Source organism: Watersipora subatra, chromosome 1, assembly GCF_963576615.1.
Source record: "Watersipora subatra chromosome 1, tzWatSuba1.1, whole genome shotgun sequence".
Taxonomy (NCBI): domain Eukaryota; kingdom Metazoa; phylum Bryozoa; class Gymnolaemata; order Cheilostomatida; family Watersiporidae; genus Watersipora; species Watersipora subatra.
In genome coordinates, this window is record NC_088708.1 from 76,339,063 (window position 1) to 76,352,209 (window position 13,147).

Genomic DNA, 13,147 nt, shown 5'->3' on the forward strand with positions numbered 1-13,147 from the left:
GACGTCTGGTCTAACCGACTCATATTGCTACAGAATGTGCTACTGAATGTGCTACTTACTTGTACAACTGCTGAAAACCTTTACTAGAATAAGAAGCGTTTGCCCGTAGCCACGTTAAGAAAAAAGATTGCTTCACACTAGAATCAAATCCGTGCATCAGATTTCAAGACAAAAACGCTAACGCTACACCACTAGGCCTTATTACAGCTTCACCTGATAATTCTCCATATACTGATTACTCATGCCGATCTCTCACAGTGCAAGCGTCTTAGCAAGAATAATAACTGTGGTTGTCTTCGTGTGTAATAATAGTGCTTAATTTTAGATGGTGCTGGAAACCTCACTCCGACTATTATAAAATCATTCATGGTGGATATGAAAGAGATAATTTGAGATTGTCAATCAGGCATAGCTAGTTGTTCATCTTGTTTGTCAATCAGGCATAGCTAGATGTTCATCTTGTGTGTCAATCAGGCATAGCTAGTTGTTCATCTTGTGTGTCAATCAGGCATAGCTAGTTGTTCATCTAGTGTTGCTCAAGACGAGATGGCACCAAGACACATTATCATACCATATGGCAACTGATAGCAGACCAAGATTGACTATGGTAATATTAGGCAACACTGCGTCTGCATGACAGAGAGCTCGGAGTCACTCATAAATGGCTGACATCATCTGGGTTGAGGTTTTGAGTCCATGCGAGAAGATTCTCTATCTCCCCCTCGCTGTCTGAGTGTCTCCTCGGTGATCGCGGCGTTGGCAAGGCTGCAATAAATTTGGAAAGGTGACACCAATGCTCTTTGTGCGAGTAATTTGTCCTCTCACTCATGTGCGCTGACCTGCTGACTAGATATAGCAAATTATTATGAAATATAGGCTAGTATGCATGCGCTAATCAGCACAGTGAGTCTACTAACGAGATTAACCTCCTGCCACTGATATGCGCATACAACCAGACTATTATTGATGGCACTAACTCAAAGCTAGTTGCATTTTGTACAAGCGTGAGAGCTGGAAACTGCCTGCTTTGCAGTCAAAGCTCCCTACTTGGCAGTCAGCAGGGATAGACCCGGTAGCAGATCACTAATCAACTTCAACTGAGTCTACAGAAAGTTGATTGATGAACATGCAGTTGCCATGAATCTCATTACCTATTCACAGTGTTGCTAGTCGGTTGCCAGTTGAACTAACGCACGATTGAGCATATTGGATAGATAGACCTACAGGGCATTAACTCCCTCCGCTCATAAGAAATGTAACATGAAACCAAAACAGTTGTTCTATATCATAGTATCATAGTGACATGTAGAATGCTACCTTTCTATGCCCCTCCACCTAAAGCCTGGTTCTCAAATATGTCGCAAGCATCGCCGCCGACAGCACCGCAGGCCTATCAGCAGTGAAATGTGAACCTACGCACTGAGTACCTCGGTAGTTGCCAGCTACCGCCGGCGGTCAAAGCAAGAGTTCAGCGCTGTTCAACTGTTGCGAAGAGTTACAGGGAAAACCTTCCCGAAATGCACTGTACAGGTGAAGGTCAGCATTTTCGAAGCGGCTTGGTGAGCGAACATTTTTATGCAATTATTAGCGATGGAGCTTTGTGTGAACATTTGCTGCCGAGCCTAGCGTTGAAAAGCATTTTGCTGCATGAGATTACCGTCGGGGTCCCACATTCGATATGGGAACCAGGCTATAAGCAAAATCACCTAGTGGTACAGCCTATGCTATAGTTGGAAATGAACTATTATGTACATCTACGCTTCATCATATTTTCTCTTCAATATACTCCCATATAGTTTTTTTAACTTATTCGAAGGTTTGATTCTCATCTAAACCAGATGGCTTGAAAAAATTTCAATTTTTGTCAAAAGCTTACGTTTTTTAGGCAGATATATTTTCCTCATCTGAGATATTTTTGCCAACTTGGGGTCTGAAGTAGATCTCTCCTTGAAAGTTGGCCTCTGGTGGATGGAGCCATAGTAGACATTATCATATCTAAAGTTACAACAACAGCAAAAGGTGTTAGCCGGTTTCACAAACTCAGTTGCCACACATGGCAGTCATAGAATGCAGAGAATGAGAAGACAACTCTTAACAATCTAGCTTTGCAACCATGACAGGCGTGTTCAGCTCAAAAAGACAAAGTGAGTCATAAAGTTATCTGATGACAAAAACTGTTTTGAAGACCGTCATTTATATAGTAATTAGTCTGCAGCCATATAGCGGGTTGACAGGAGCTGGCAGGTTTTCTCATTGCTACAGCTAAAATAGATTATAACTTTACAAATAATTCATGGAGATATTAGAGAACAGCACTAAACTAAGTTGTCTAAGAATTTAACACAAGCACAAAACTTGGTAAAGTAGAGTAATTCCATAGATAGTTGAGGCAACCTTGACTTATAGTGCCAACAAAGCGGTAAATTACAGGGTTTTACAAAATTATACAGCCGCTTATATGTTAAGATTAGCTTTATTTATTAATTTTTATTTATTATTTAGCTCACAGTCTTTCACAGCCCTTTACAGTTGAAGTTACTTACTCTACTTGCTTGTCGTAGTCTTCCTCAAGGAGTTCTCCTGTAGACATTCCATAATGCAGTTGCTGCAGCTTGCTGTTCTCCTTTACTGTCTCAAGATCTGCAACCAGAAATATCTAATTTAGCTTTAAAACATGTAAACAACAGCGAGAGCGAGATGTCTGACAGCAGCAAGTGTTTGACAGCAGCAAAACTTATGGGCGCTGCTCATTTATTAATCAAGACAAGCTAGATAACCTTACATATATAACTTGCATACTCCCCTTGCATCAGTACTAGACAAGGTTTATAACAGCTACTGAGGTTAAAGGTTTATAAGAGCTACAGAGGCTAAAGGTCTATAACAGCCACTGAGGTTAAAGGTTTATAAGAGCTACAGAGGTTAAAGGTCTATAATAGCTACAGAGGTTAAAGGTTTATAACAGCTACAGAGGTTAAAGGTCTATAATAGCTACAGAGGTTAAAGGTTTATAACAGCTACAGAGGTTAAAGGTCTATAACAGCTACAGAGGTTAAAGGTCTATAACAGCTACAGAGGTTAAAGGTCTATAACAGCTACAGAGGTTAAAGGTTTATAACAGCTACAGAGGTTAAAGGTTTATAACAGCTACAGAGGTTAAAGGTCTATAACAGCTACTGAGGTTAAAGGTCTATAACAGCTACTGAAGTTAAAGGTCTATAACAGCTACAGAGGTTAAAGGTCTATAACAGCTACTGAGGTTAAAGGTCTATAACAGCTACTGAAGTTAAAGGTTTATAACAGCTACAGAGGTTGAAGGTCTATAACAGCTACTGAAGTTAAAGGTCTATAACAGCTACTGAAGTTAAAGGTCTATAACAGCTACTGAGGTTAAAGGTCTATAACAGCTACTGAAATTAAAGGTCTGAGTATGTAGTCATTACATTATGCTTTGGTAAAGATCCAACAGATTTAAGGTTTATAGAAATCCAATTTCATTGTACTGTGAATAGGAACTCAGAAATCAAAATGTGAGCCACAAATATGGCTACTTCACGAGCAAGTCTCTCACATGTATTCACTGTGTTTGGTGCAGGCTTAGTAGTTGCGATTCCATTCCATTGAGCAAAATAGTCATCAAACGATAACTTTGTAACCTTTGCCCTTTGGTCTGCGTGAGCTGGCTCTTGTGCTTTTGAATCCTCTCTCGGTTGCAGCGAATGCTGTCTAAGTTGAAATTCGTCAAACCGAGCACCTGCATCATCAAGTATGCCATTGTGTGCGAGGGAAGAGAGATCTGAAGCATCCATTCAAATCAACAATATTACTAACTAGACCAAGTAACACATACAGATGAGGCCTTGAAAATAAGCAGCTCCAAAACTGATGATGGCAGACCTCAATGGATGCGGATAACTGCTAGGATGGCTGATAGATCAAAATGCAGCCTTCAATGCAATCATATCCTATACACTGCTTTATAACTTTAATCCTTGGTGTTTATTTTTAGCTCACTATATTTTTGCAAGGGGCGTGTAGCCTGCTACTAGCTTTGATCTCACAGCGCTCAAGACTGATAGTTTGGTTATACAATAAATGATTAGAGCCCCAATTATATATGCTGAACAGGAATACTACAACATACAGTCAGATAATCACATCCATGCTTAGGTAATGCAAGCATGTTCTTCAAGGTTAATTTTAATTAAGGAATTCATATATAGACACCCTCCCTTCATTCATGTAGCAGTCAACTGTTCGTACATGCCTACCGTCAATCTGCTTGCTGTACTCTACGCATTCACTGACCACTTTTTTGTACATCTCAGGTGAGTTGATGAGCATGTCAGCAGCCTCTGCATTTATCGCCTGACTAAGTATTGGGTTTCCCAACATGTTCTGTAAAAAAACGAATCTAAACCAGGTGTAAGTTATGTAACTCAAGTAGTAAACTAGTAAACTAAGGCTAGTAAACTAAGCTTGCCTCCTTATATATGATAACTATTTCTGCCGCTTCCACGCGTAAAAACAGCTAAGCTCTCCGGCTGCAAAATTAGTTACCTGCAAGATTATTGGAAAAAAGCCAAATCTGCTGCCCGATAATCTATTGTTGCTCTGCATACATCAACATAGATATGGCAGTCGCAAACTGAGCAACCAGCAAGACTGTGACAACATTAGAGTTATCTTCACCATAATAGGTAAGAATGAACCTTACAGACAGTAAATGCTAGCAAATTCGTACACTTTTGAGACAGAAACCCCTCATGTAATGTGGTAGAGTCCACCACATTACATGTACCATGTTTTGTTTTATCTTAGTTGTCTATAATAAGGCATGTAGATCCTTGAAAAAACATATTTAGGTAGAATATAAAAAAGCAATGCAATTGAGTAATAAAGAAAGGAAATACAAACAAACCTGTATTTGTACAAGAACAGAGGCTATTTTTATACTTCCCGACCATTTGCTGTAGTCATCCAAATAGTCAATACATGGCTGGCCAGTTATCATATCAATGTTAGGATGATATGGAATGGTGTGAAAGCAAACTCGTGGTGGTTGACAATTGTAGTGCTCATCAAATTTGAGATAGACTCTAAAAATACCACCTGTAAATAGAAAATCTCAAAAGCAGTTTGAACTTATACAAGGAATTCTACCTAATGAGCTCTGGACGTGTTGTAAAGTGATAAGTGTAATTAAAATATATGTTGTATTAAACAATACCATACCACTGCTTGAACGTTGAAATTAATGAATTTTTTTGTAATTATTACAAATCAGACATATATACCCACTAGTCAGTATAGAGACCGGCTCATCTGTTAATTTTAACTGGACTACTACAAACTACATTGGTTATCAGTAAATATAACTACCGTGTTTTGAATGACTTTGTAAAGTTTTGCTTGGCATGCTCTATGACAGTGTAGAATTAAAATCAGTTCTTTTTTGCAGTGCAAGTATAAATAGTGTGGTGATTGGTACTGATTACTCTAAAACATTGTGACACTAGAAGATTGACCTCTTACCTTCCCAATGTGTTCCTATCGGGCCATGTATTTTTGCTGACCACTCATATATATTGTCATTGATTATAGAAACTTCAATACCCTACAAAATCAAATTGTTGTGCTTGTGACAAATACAACAAAAGCTTCGATGCAGAAATAACCACACATAACTGGAATCTTAGTTTAATGCTACCAGTTTTATAAATTTTACGCTATACAACTACTACTTTCTTTTGTAAACATGTTATGTCAAATGTGTAAGTTAATGCTGAGACTATAAATGAGTGTTTTACAGTAGAGCTTTACTCTTTAATTCTTAAATTGCTTGATATTGTAGTTTACTTTTAACTACAAATTTTAACAGCTTTTTTATTATGTATGTTAAGCATAAAAATATTGCTACGCAAAACCAATGATATACAGCCAAAGAAATTGTATAGCATTGACAAAACGTACTTCTCTACTTTTCCGACTGTTGCATAAGCTTTCAGCTTGTTTGACAGCTTGCTTTGAAAGCTTTGACAAACTGTCAAAAAATGAACCATCATGTAAGACCTTCAGGTTTACCAAAATTTTAGATTCGTATTATGACATATCTGAATGAATTGTACATCAAGTTGAGATTTTAATAACGTTTGCTTGACATACCCAAAGGTTGGATTTATAAATTCCGGTTAGCTCCTTGTCAATCAGTAGATGTGACCGCGACAGCATATCAGTTATCTAAGACTACGCATGAATCGTGATATCACGCTGATAATAAGGAGCGTTTTGGCTTGTAGACAAACTTGATTACTATATTATTGCGACTACAGCTTATTTAAAATATAGCGATAAAAATGTTTATTTTTAAAGCGAGCGAATAGTTCAATGATGTAAGCATCGGCCGTAAAAGGCAAACCAAAACCGAAACTGCCAAGCATTTGGTTGTCAACGGGATGACTTCGGCTTCCGGTGTCGCAGTAATAAAGAGCTTCGTCGAGAGTGACGACCCGCTTACTTATTAGAAGACAACTCCAGTTTATAAAACAATATTTTATTTAAATATAATTACCGGTATTCGCGTGTGGATATATAAGGTATAAAATGTGCTGAAACAAACTTTATTGCAATAGTAAGAAATTGCAATATATGTTATGTTGTTCTATTTTTGTGAGGCCACAAACACAAAATTACACACACCAGTTGTACTCTAAAATATGATAATTTGTGGTGCATTGTGGGCGGATTAGCTGAAGCAACATTGTGTAACTCCTCTTGTGTTGAATCATGTTATGTCTAATAGAAAAAGTAATTTGATTGGTTAGAAATAAAATTTAATTATTTACAAAACTTGAAAAATTTGCTGAGCAAAAATTCATGATAAAATGTACAATTTATTTCAACAATTTCCTTCTGCATAAGACAACCTAAAATATAATTTATAACAAATAAAAAGAAAGTGCAAAAGCTTTATGAAAAATATGTATTAAATAAATTATAAAATTGCGACCATGGTCATAAACCAGAAACCAGACTGAAAAACAGCCTGCTAAATACAGAAGCGCTTAGACATTCAGTTGCTGGTTGTTCCTTCTACACCAGCCGTTAAAGTTGTCTGAAATATAGCCAACCGTTTAAGGAAACCATTGTTAGGGCGGACAGGCCTGTACTGCAGCACTTGCTGTAAAGCATCTACAGCTGTCTTTCCTCGCTTGAGCATGAGAAAGGCTATGAGAATAGTAGCTGAGCGACTTATACCTTGATGGCAGTGTACATATACAGACCCTGCAGAACAAAAACTTGACTTGTCTGCAACTTGTAAAACTAGTAAAAACTACTCCAGTTTTTCATCAGAACCCAAAATGCAAACGACAAGGTAAACCTCAACAAAAAGGCACCTATGTAATTAAAACCTATTCAGTTCAGAATCATATTGAAATATGATAGGGATACAGACATAAAATGAAGATGACACCAAAAAGAACAGAATGTTTTATGGTTTATGGACCACTTCATCTAAAACAAAGCATTTTCGCATTCACTAAGGCTGAGCCACCCACCACTTCTCAAGCCTTCCTCTATGAATGATGCTGCTGGCTCAAAGTAGACAGAGATATCAAACTTTACGCTGTCATGACCAGGTATCCCATGGTACAGTATTCCTGAACCTTCATAGAAATCTTTACCTGTGTTCACTTGACCAAACCTGCGTCCCTGAGAGCAATTCACTACATGTTTGATACCCTTTGCCTCGAGTGAGCTGATATCTCTGGCAAGCGCTCTGCAATACCAGTATGAAATATCATACATTCATACAGACCTATTTATAGAACGAATGAAGTAGGTATAATATGATGCACCAAACATTAGAAGAACTTACGGAGAGAAAGTCTTAGGAAGTTAATACAATAGCTAGATTGAATGTCCGGGTAGATGCGAAGGTTTTAACGGCTGTCAGCAGAAAGCAACAAGAGCAGGTTGAGTACAGAATCAGTGTAGGCATAAGTTTGCAGGAAAATAGAAAGCCTGAGTGGTCTCACCATATAGCCTTAAAACCAAATGTTCGCTCTGAATGTAGAATACAGCAATGAGATAATATTAATGTTTTTGTCTGCAACCTTTTTCATAGTACTGCAAGATTTTCCAAGGTTTAATGGCAAAAATAAAATGAGTGCTGATTAGCTTTTGTTAAACAAGCCCTACAGTGCATTTATAAATTCAGCAAAGATCAAGTTTTCAATTGGAGACAAATGGAAACATGGTGTGTATAGAAGAAGTCATAGAATTTGTGTCTTCAAAAATATGCTTTCAATTTCTGAAGCCGTAATTATGGTTACATAGTTATAGCTGCAAGAACCTAAACCATGTGCTGGCATACTTACTCCCCTCCGATGTAAAGTCCTTCTGAAATGAGGTTATATTCATCAGGCATTGGCACTAAAGCACCATGATGTACGTTTAGAAAACTCTTTGCTACAAAATACAGTCAAAATCTACTACAATAATGGCAAATCAGATAACCACAGATATATTAGGTAAATATGTCAAGATTCTTTCACCGAAACATTATAATTCTGAGAAAACTGCTAGTGCATGACACATGCTAAACTGGCATTAAAAAATAGAAGTATTTTGAACCAACCGTTTGGCTTGTCTAATTCTTTGGACGTAGCTTCATCTAGAATGTGGTGTAGCTCTTGCAGTGTAGCTTCTTGGTCAGGCAGCAAAGTGTTGGTCTTGGATACTGATGCTGCCATATCTACATTTCATTATTATATACACATCTTTGTAACCGATAACCCTAATTGGTGAGATATGCCTGTTTAATTGTCTGTTCGACTGCCTAACAATGTCCCAGTGGTGCTGCAGCAGAAGAACACAGCTAGTGAGTACACAGCTAGTGATAATAGCAAATAGAGTTCTTTTACAAGCAATTGCTCTTGAAATTTTTTTTCGTTGTTTCTCGCTGTTTTTTTCGTGCCGAAACTATTATACGAATCTGATCCCTACTACATAGCTTTTAATAATATTATAAAAAAAGTAATGCTATCTAAACTTTGCTAAATATTTTAAAATATGCATGATATATTGCAACTACTCAAAATCATTCCTTTTAAAATTGTTAGCACTTGTTTAGTCAGCCTCAATGAGTCTGTCTGCAGTCTCAATGAGTCTTGTGCTGGCTTATCTTTTGAAACTTGATTCTATGGAATTGACTTTAATGTTGAAGGTTATTATTGACTTTAATGTTGAAGGTTATTATTGACTTTAATGTTGAAGCTTATTATTGACTTTAATGTTGAAGGTTATTATTGACTTTAATGTTGAAGGTTATTATTGACTTTAATGTTGAAGGTTATTATTGACTTTAATGTTGAAGGTTATTATTGACTTTAATGTTGAAGGTTATTATTGACTTTAATGTTGAAGGTTATTATTGACTTTAATGTTGAAGCTTATTATTGACTTTAATGTTTAAGGTTATTATTGACTTTAATGTTGAAGGTTATTATTGACTTTAATGTTGAAGGTTATTATTGACTTTAATGTTGAAGGTTATTATTGACTTTAATGTTGAAGGTTATTATTGACTTTAATGTTGAAGGTTATTATTGACTTTAATGTTGAAGGTTATTATTGACTTTAATGTTGAAGGTTATTATTGACTTTAATGTTGAAGGTTATTATTGACTTTAATGTTGAAGGTTATTATTGACTTTAATGTTGAAGGTTATTATTGACTTTAATGTTGAAGGTTATTATTGACTTTAATGTTGAAGGTTATTATTGACTTTAATGTTGAAGGTTATTATTGACTTTAATGTTGAAGGTTATTATTGACTTTAATGTTGAAGGTTATTATTGACTTTAATGTTGAAGGTTATTATTGACTTTAATGTTGAAGGTTATTATTGACTTTAATGTTGAAGGTTATTATTGACTTTAATGTTGAAGGTTATTATTGACTTTAATGTTGAAGGTTATTATTGACTTTAATGTTGAAGGTTATTATTGACTTTAATGTTGAAGGTTATTATTGACTTTAATGTTGAAGGTTATTATTGACTTTAATGTTGAAGGTTATTATTGACTTTAATGTTGAAGGTTATTATTGACTTTAATGTTGAAGGTTATTATTGACTTTAATGTTGAAGGTTATTATTGACTTTAATGTTGAAGGTTATTATTGACTTTAATGTTGAAGGTTATTATTGACTTTAATGTTGAAGGTTATTATTGGCAATGCAAAAACTTGATTACTATTAAGACACTTGTGATTTTACTTACAAACAATTTTTATGCATTTTAGTAGCTCACATTCGTTATATTGTACTGGTCAAAGTGGTTTATTTACTTTATTACAATTATAATGCTATGCTATAATATAGCCATGCTGTAATATAAATAGTAATGTGCAATATACCATGACATAAAATAATAGCATATAATTTATACACTTAACATACTCTTCAGAAGGAAAATAATGTATCATGTGTAATGTGTATGGTAGCATTATATCTAACAAATCATTCTAGTCCAGTTTACATTTAACTGTTGTATAATAAATGTTGTAAACATGTAAAAAGCTAACACATCACCTATGATGGATTCATTCAAATATAAAGCAGCGCTAGTATTATTTTTCACTTGAATTGTTCTTTGATTATCATTTTGATGCACAAAAATATGTGATAATTGTAGTATACAACTATGGTTACAACTACTAAGTTACCCCTAAGTTAATCCAACATGACCACAAGCAGTGCGCCGTTGTCAGCCTATGATGAGATAGTAGATGATAATACAATTACTACAACTTCAACAAACTCAAGGTGCTGTTTGTTTATGATAGTTTGTTGCGCTTACATTATTAAAAGCTAAAGCAAACTTAGCACATAACTTAACATACTTAGCACTCCTGGAGTACCGAAACACTCTCACAGTGGGTATGACCACATCTCCCGCTTAGAGAATTCTTGGAGATGTTACGCGATCAATATTGCTGACAAGAAACTGCTCTCGGAAGGTTGGTGTTCTAGATCAAAAACTCAAGCGAAAAAAGGCTACCCAACGCTCTTACAACAAAACCGCAAAAGATTTACCTCAGAACATTGGATGTCCAGTTCTCCTTAGAGATGTTCAATCAAAGAAGACAAAATGGCAGCAAGGAAAAGTCATTGAACAACTATCCGATCGCTCATACATGGTTGCCAATAAGCAAACAGACCAAAAAGTGAGGCGTAATCGTGTAGATCTCCGACTCAATCAAGAAGCTGATTTAAGCTCTGCAACCATCAATCAGTACAATGCAGCTGCTGTGAACCGTCCTATCTTGGATCTCGACCCAGCCATTTATGCCGCCAATTTCAGAACTGAAGATGTTCTTTCTGATCATGATATGGCCAACGTACCAGTTACCAGTGACAATACAAAGGGTACTGCAAATGAGAGTTCTCCCAGACCTACATGGAGACGATGTAGACAGCCGAAAACTCCGACCAAGTTTGAAAACTTTGTGTTGTACAAGTAGATAACTACTGTATGCCTATGTGCACTTTAACTCTGGTTGAGCTTGTTGGAACCTTTATACCATTTGTACAATCTTATACTCAATATTTTTTTGTTGTCTTTGTTTGGCCCGAAAAACACTGACTTTCAAGTTAAGCAAAAGGGATGTTGATAATCTGTCTGTTAGCTTACTTGGGTTATGTGCAATCACTAGCAGTGCTTGTAATATTATTTATTTTCTGTTTACAGTACTGTACTCCTGTATGTTGAGTGGACCTTACATTATAAAGAGCTAAAACAAACAATCTTACAAGCACAGCTAGTGATTGCACATAACCCAAATAAGCTAACTGACAGGTTATCAACAGGTGCTACCACCATAGCTTTTTACCAAGAACCATATACAAAATGAGGCGCTGCCCAGCTGACAGCTTAACATAATCAGCGATATTGCTGAGCCAATTGTGTCATAGTGAGGATACTTAGTGAAGAGGATAAGCATTCAGCACTGAACAGTTCATACGACCAACTTATTAACCAATCCGAACCTTACACTCAAACTCTAGCAAACAGCAAAGGACGATCATCATCCGTAAATGCTACTAAAAGTGAATACTTTAACAGCTTTCTACCTAGAACCATAAGAGACATTAAAAATCCTACAAATAACCACTTAGCTAAAGCACTATAAACTTATATAGCAAGTTAAGCTTGCACTACTGACTAACATTAAACTCAATTACTCGAAAATTGAAAACCACTGACAAAATAAATTAAATCATATGAGGCACACCACTTCTACATTAAGTGATCTAGTGTGAAGACAACTACGAGGTAATAGCACATTGTTAAACATATGCCGCACTCTCTCTGCACTAAGTGTGACAAAGTGTGTTCTTCCTCATTATTGACTAATTCAGAAACGCAGAAGCATATTTTAAAACTTTTCGATATCCAGGAATCAATAACATTTTACTCTACAGTCTTAGTTGAAAGTTTTAATAATCTATTTGTAAGCAGAATACTTTTGCAGCGAATCTGTTGCAAAGTGTTGAATGGAGATACTGCGAAAACAAGATACCAACAGGGAATGTAGCCAGACCACAGGATAAGCATATAATACGTACAAGCAGCAAGACACCCAAAGACATTAAGATTCAATAATTACCAAATGTCAAAAGCAAATTAGAAACTTCAAATTTGGAAGAAATCAATCATAGAAATTGCGTCAACACCAGATGGAGAATATGCCAAAGGGAAGTCGAAGCAATTAAACCTACCAACCACCATCATCAAAAAGCTACCAGAGAAACATTAGAGACGAGTCAAATGAGTCACATACAGATCTGCCACTCCTGTCAAACATGACCTAGACACCAGGAGTAAGTCACGAGCTCCACCCTACATGTCAACATCACATGCACCAGCTGAAGACTTACACAAACAAGATATCTTCACACGCCTGACAAAAAGCATTGAACCTTATTTAACACTCAACCTACACCCACAGGCTATCCATCCCACATGTCAGACATCTATAAAAGAGAACAGCTCCAATGACTCAAGATCTCTATCCCCATCTCTATCTCAGGCTCTAGCTTGAGCTCTGACTCTTGCTCTCTTCCCGAGGGTCTCCTTG

The 13,147-nt window shown here is 36.4% G+C and overlaps 2 protein-coding genes across 2 annotated transcripts; both read right to left on the bottom strand.

Moving 5' to 3' along the window:
• Positions 1–206: 206 nt before the first annotated feature.
• Positions 207–6,407, bottom strand: LOC137402396 (ubiquitin-conjugating enzyme E2 U-like). Its single transcript, XM_068088898.1, has 8 exons — positions 6,166–6,407; positions 5,536–5,617; positions 4,922–5,112; positions 4,272–4,398; positions 3,572–3,754; positions 2,544–2,640; positions 1,877–1,995; positions 207–765 (listed from the first exon to the last, which is right to left on the bottom strand). Exons 1-8 carry the CDS (start codon positions 6,229–6,231, stop codon positions 656–658), a joined length of 975 nt encoding a protein of 324 aa, XP_067944999.1. The 5' UTR covers positions 6,232–6,407; the 3' UTR covers positions 207–655.
• Positions 6,408–6,591: 184 nt separating this feature from the next.
• Positions 6,592–8,756, bottom strand: LOC137409173 (dual specificity protein phosphatase 3-like). Its single transcript, XM_068095545.1, has 4 exons — positions 8,642–8,756; positions 8,382–8,472; positions 7,560–7,780; positions 6,592–7,284 (listed from the first exon to the last, which is right to left on the bottom strand). The coding sequence occupies exons 1-4, from the start codon at positions 8,754–8,756 to the stop codon at positions 7,073–7,075; spliced, it is 639 nt and encodes a 212-aa protein (XP_067951646.1). The 3' UTR covers positions 6,592–7,072.
• Positions 8,757–13,147: the final 4,391 nt, after the last annotated feature.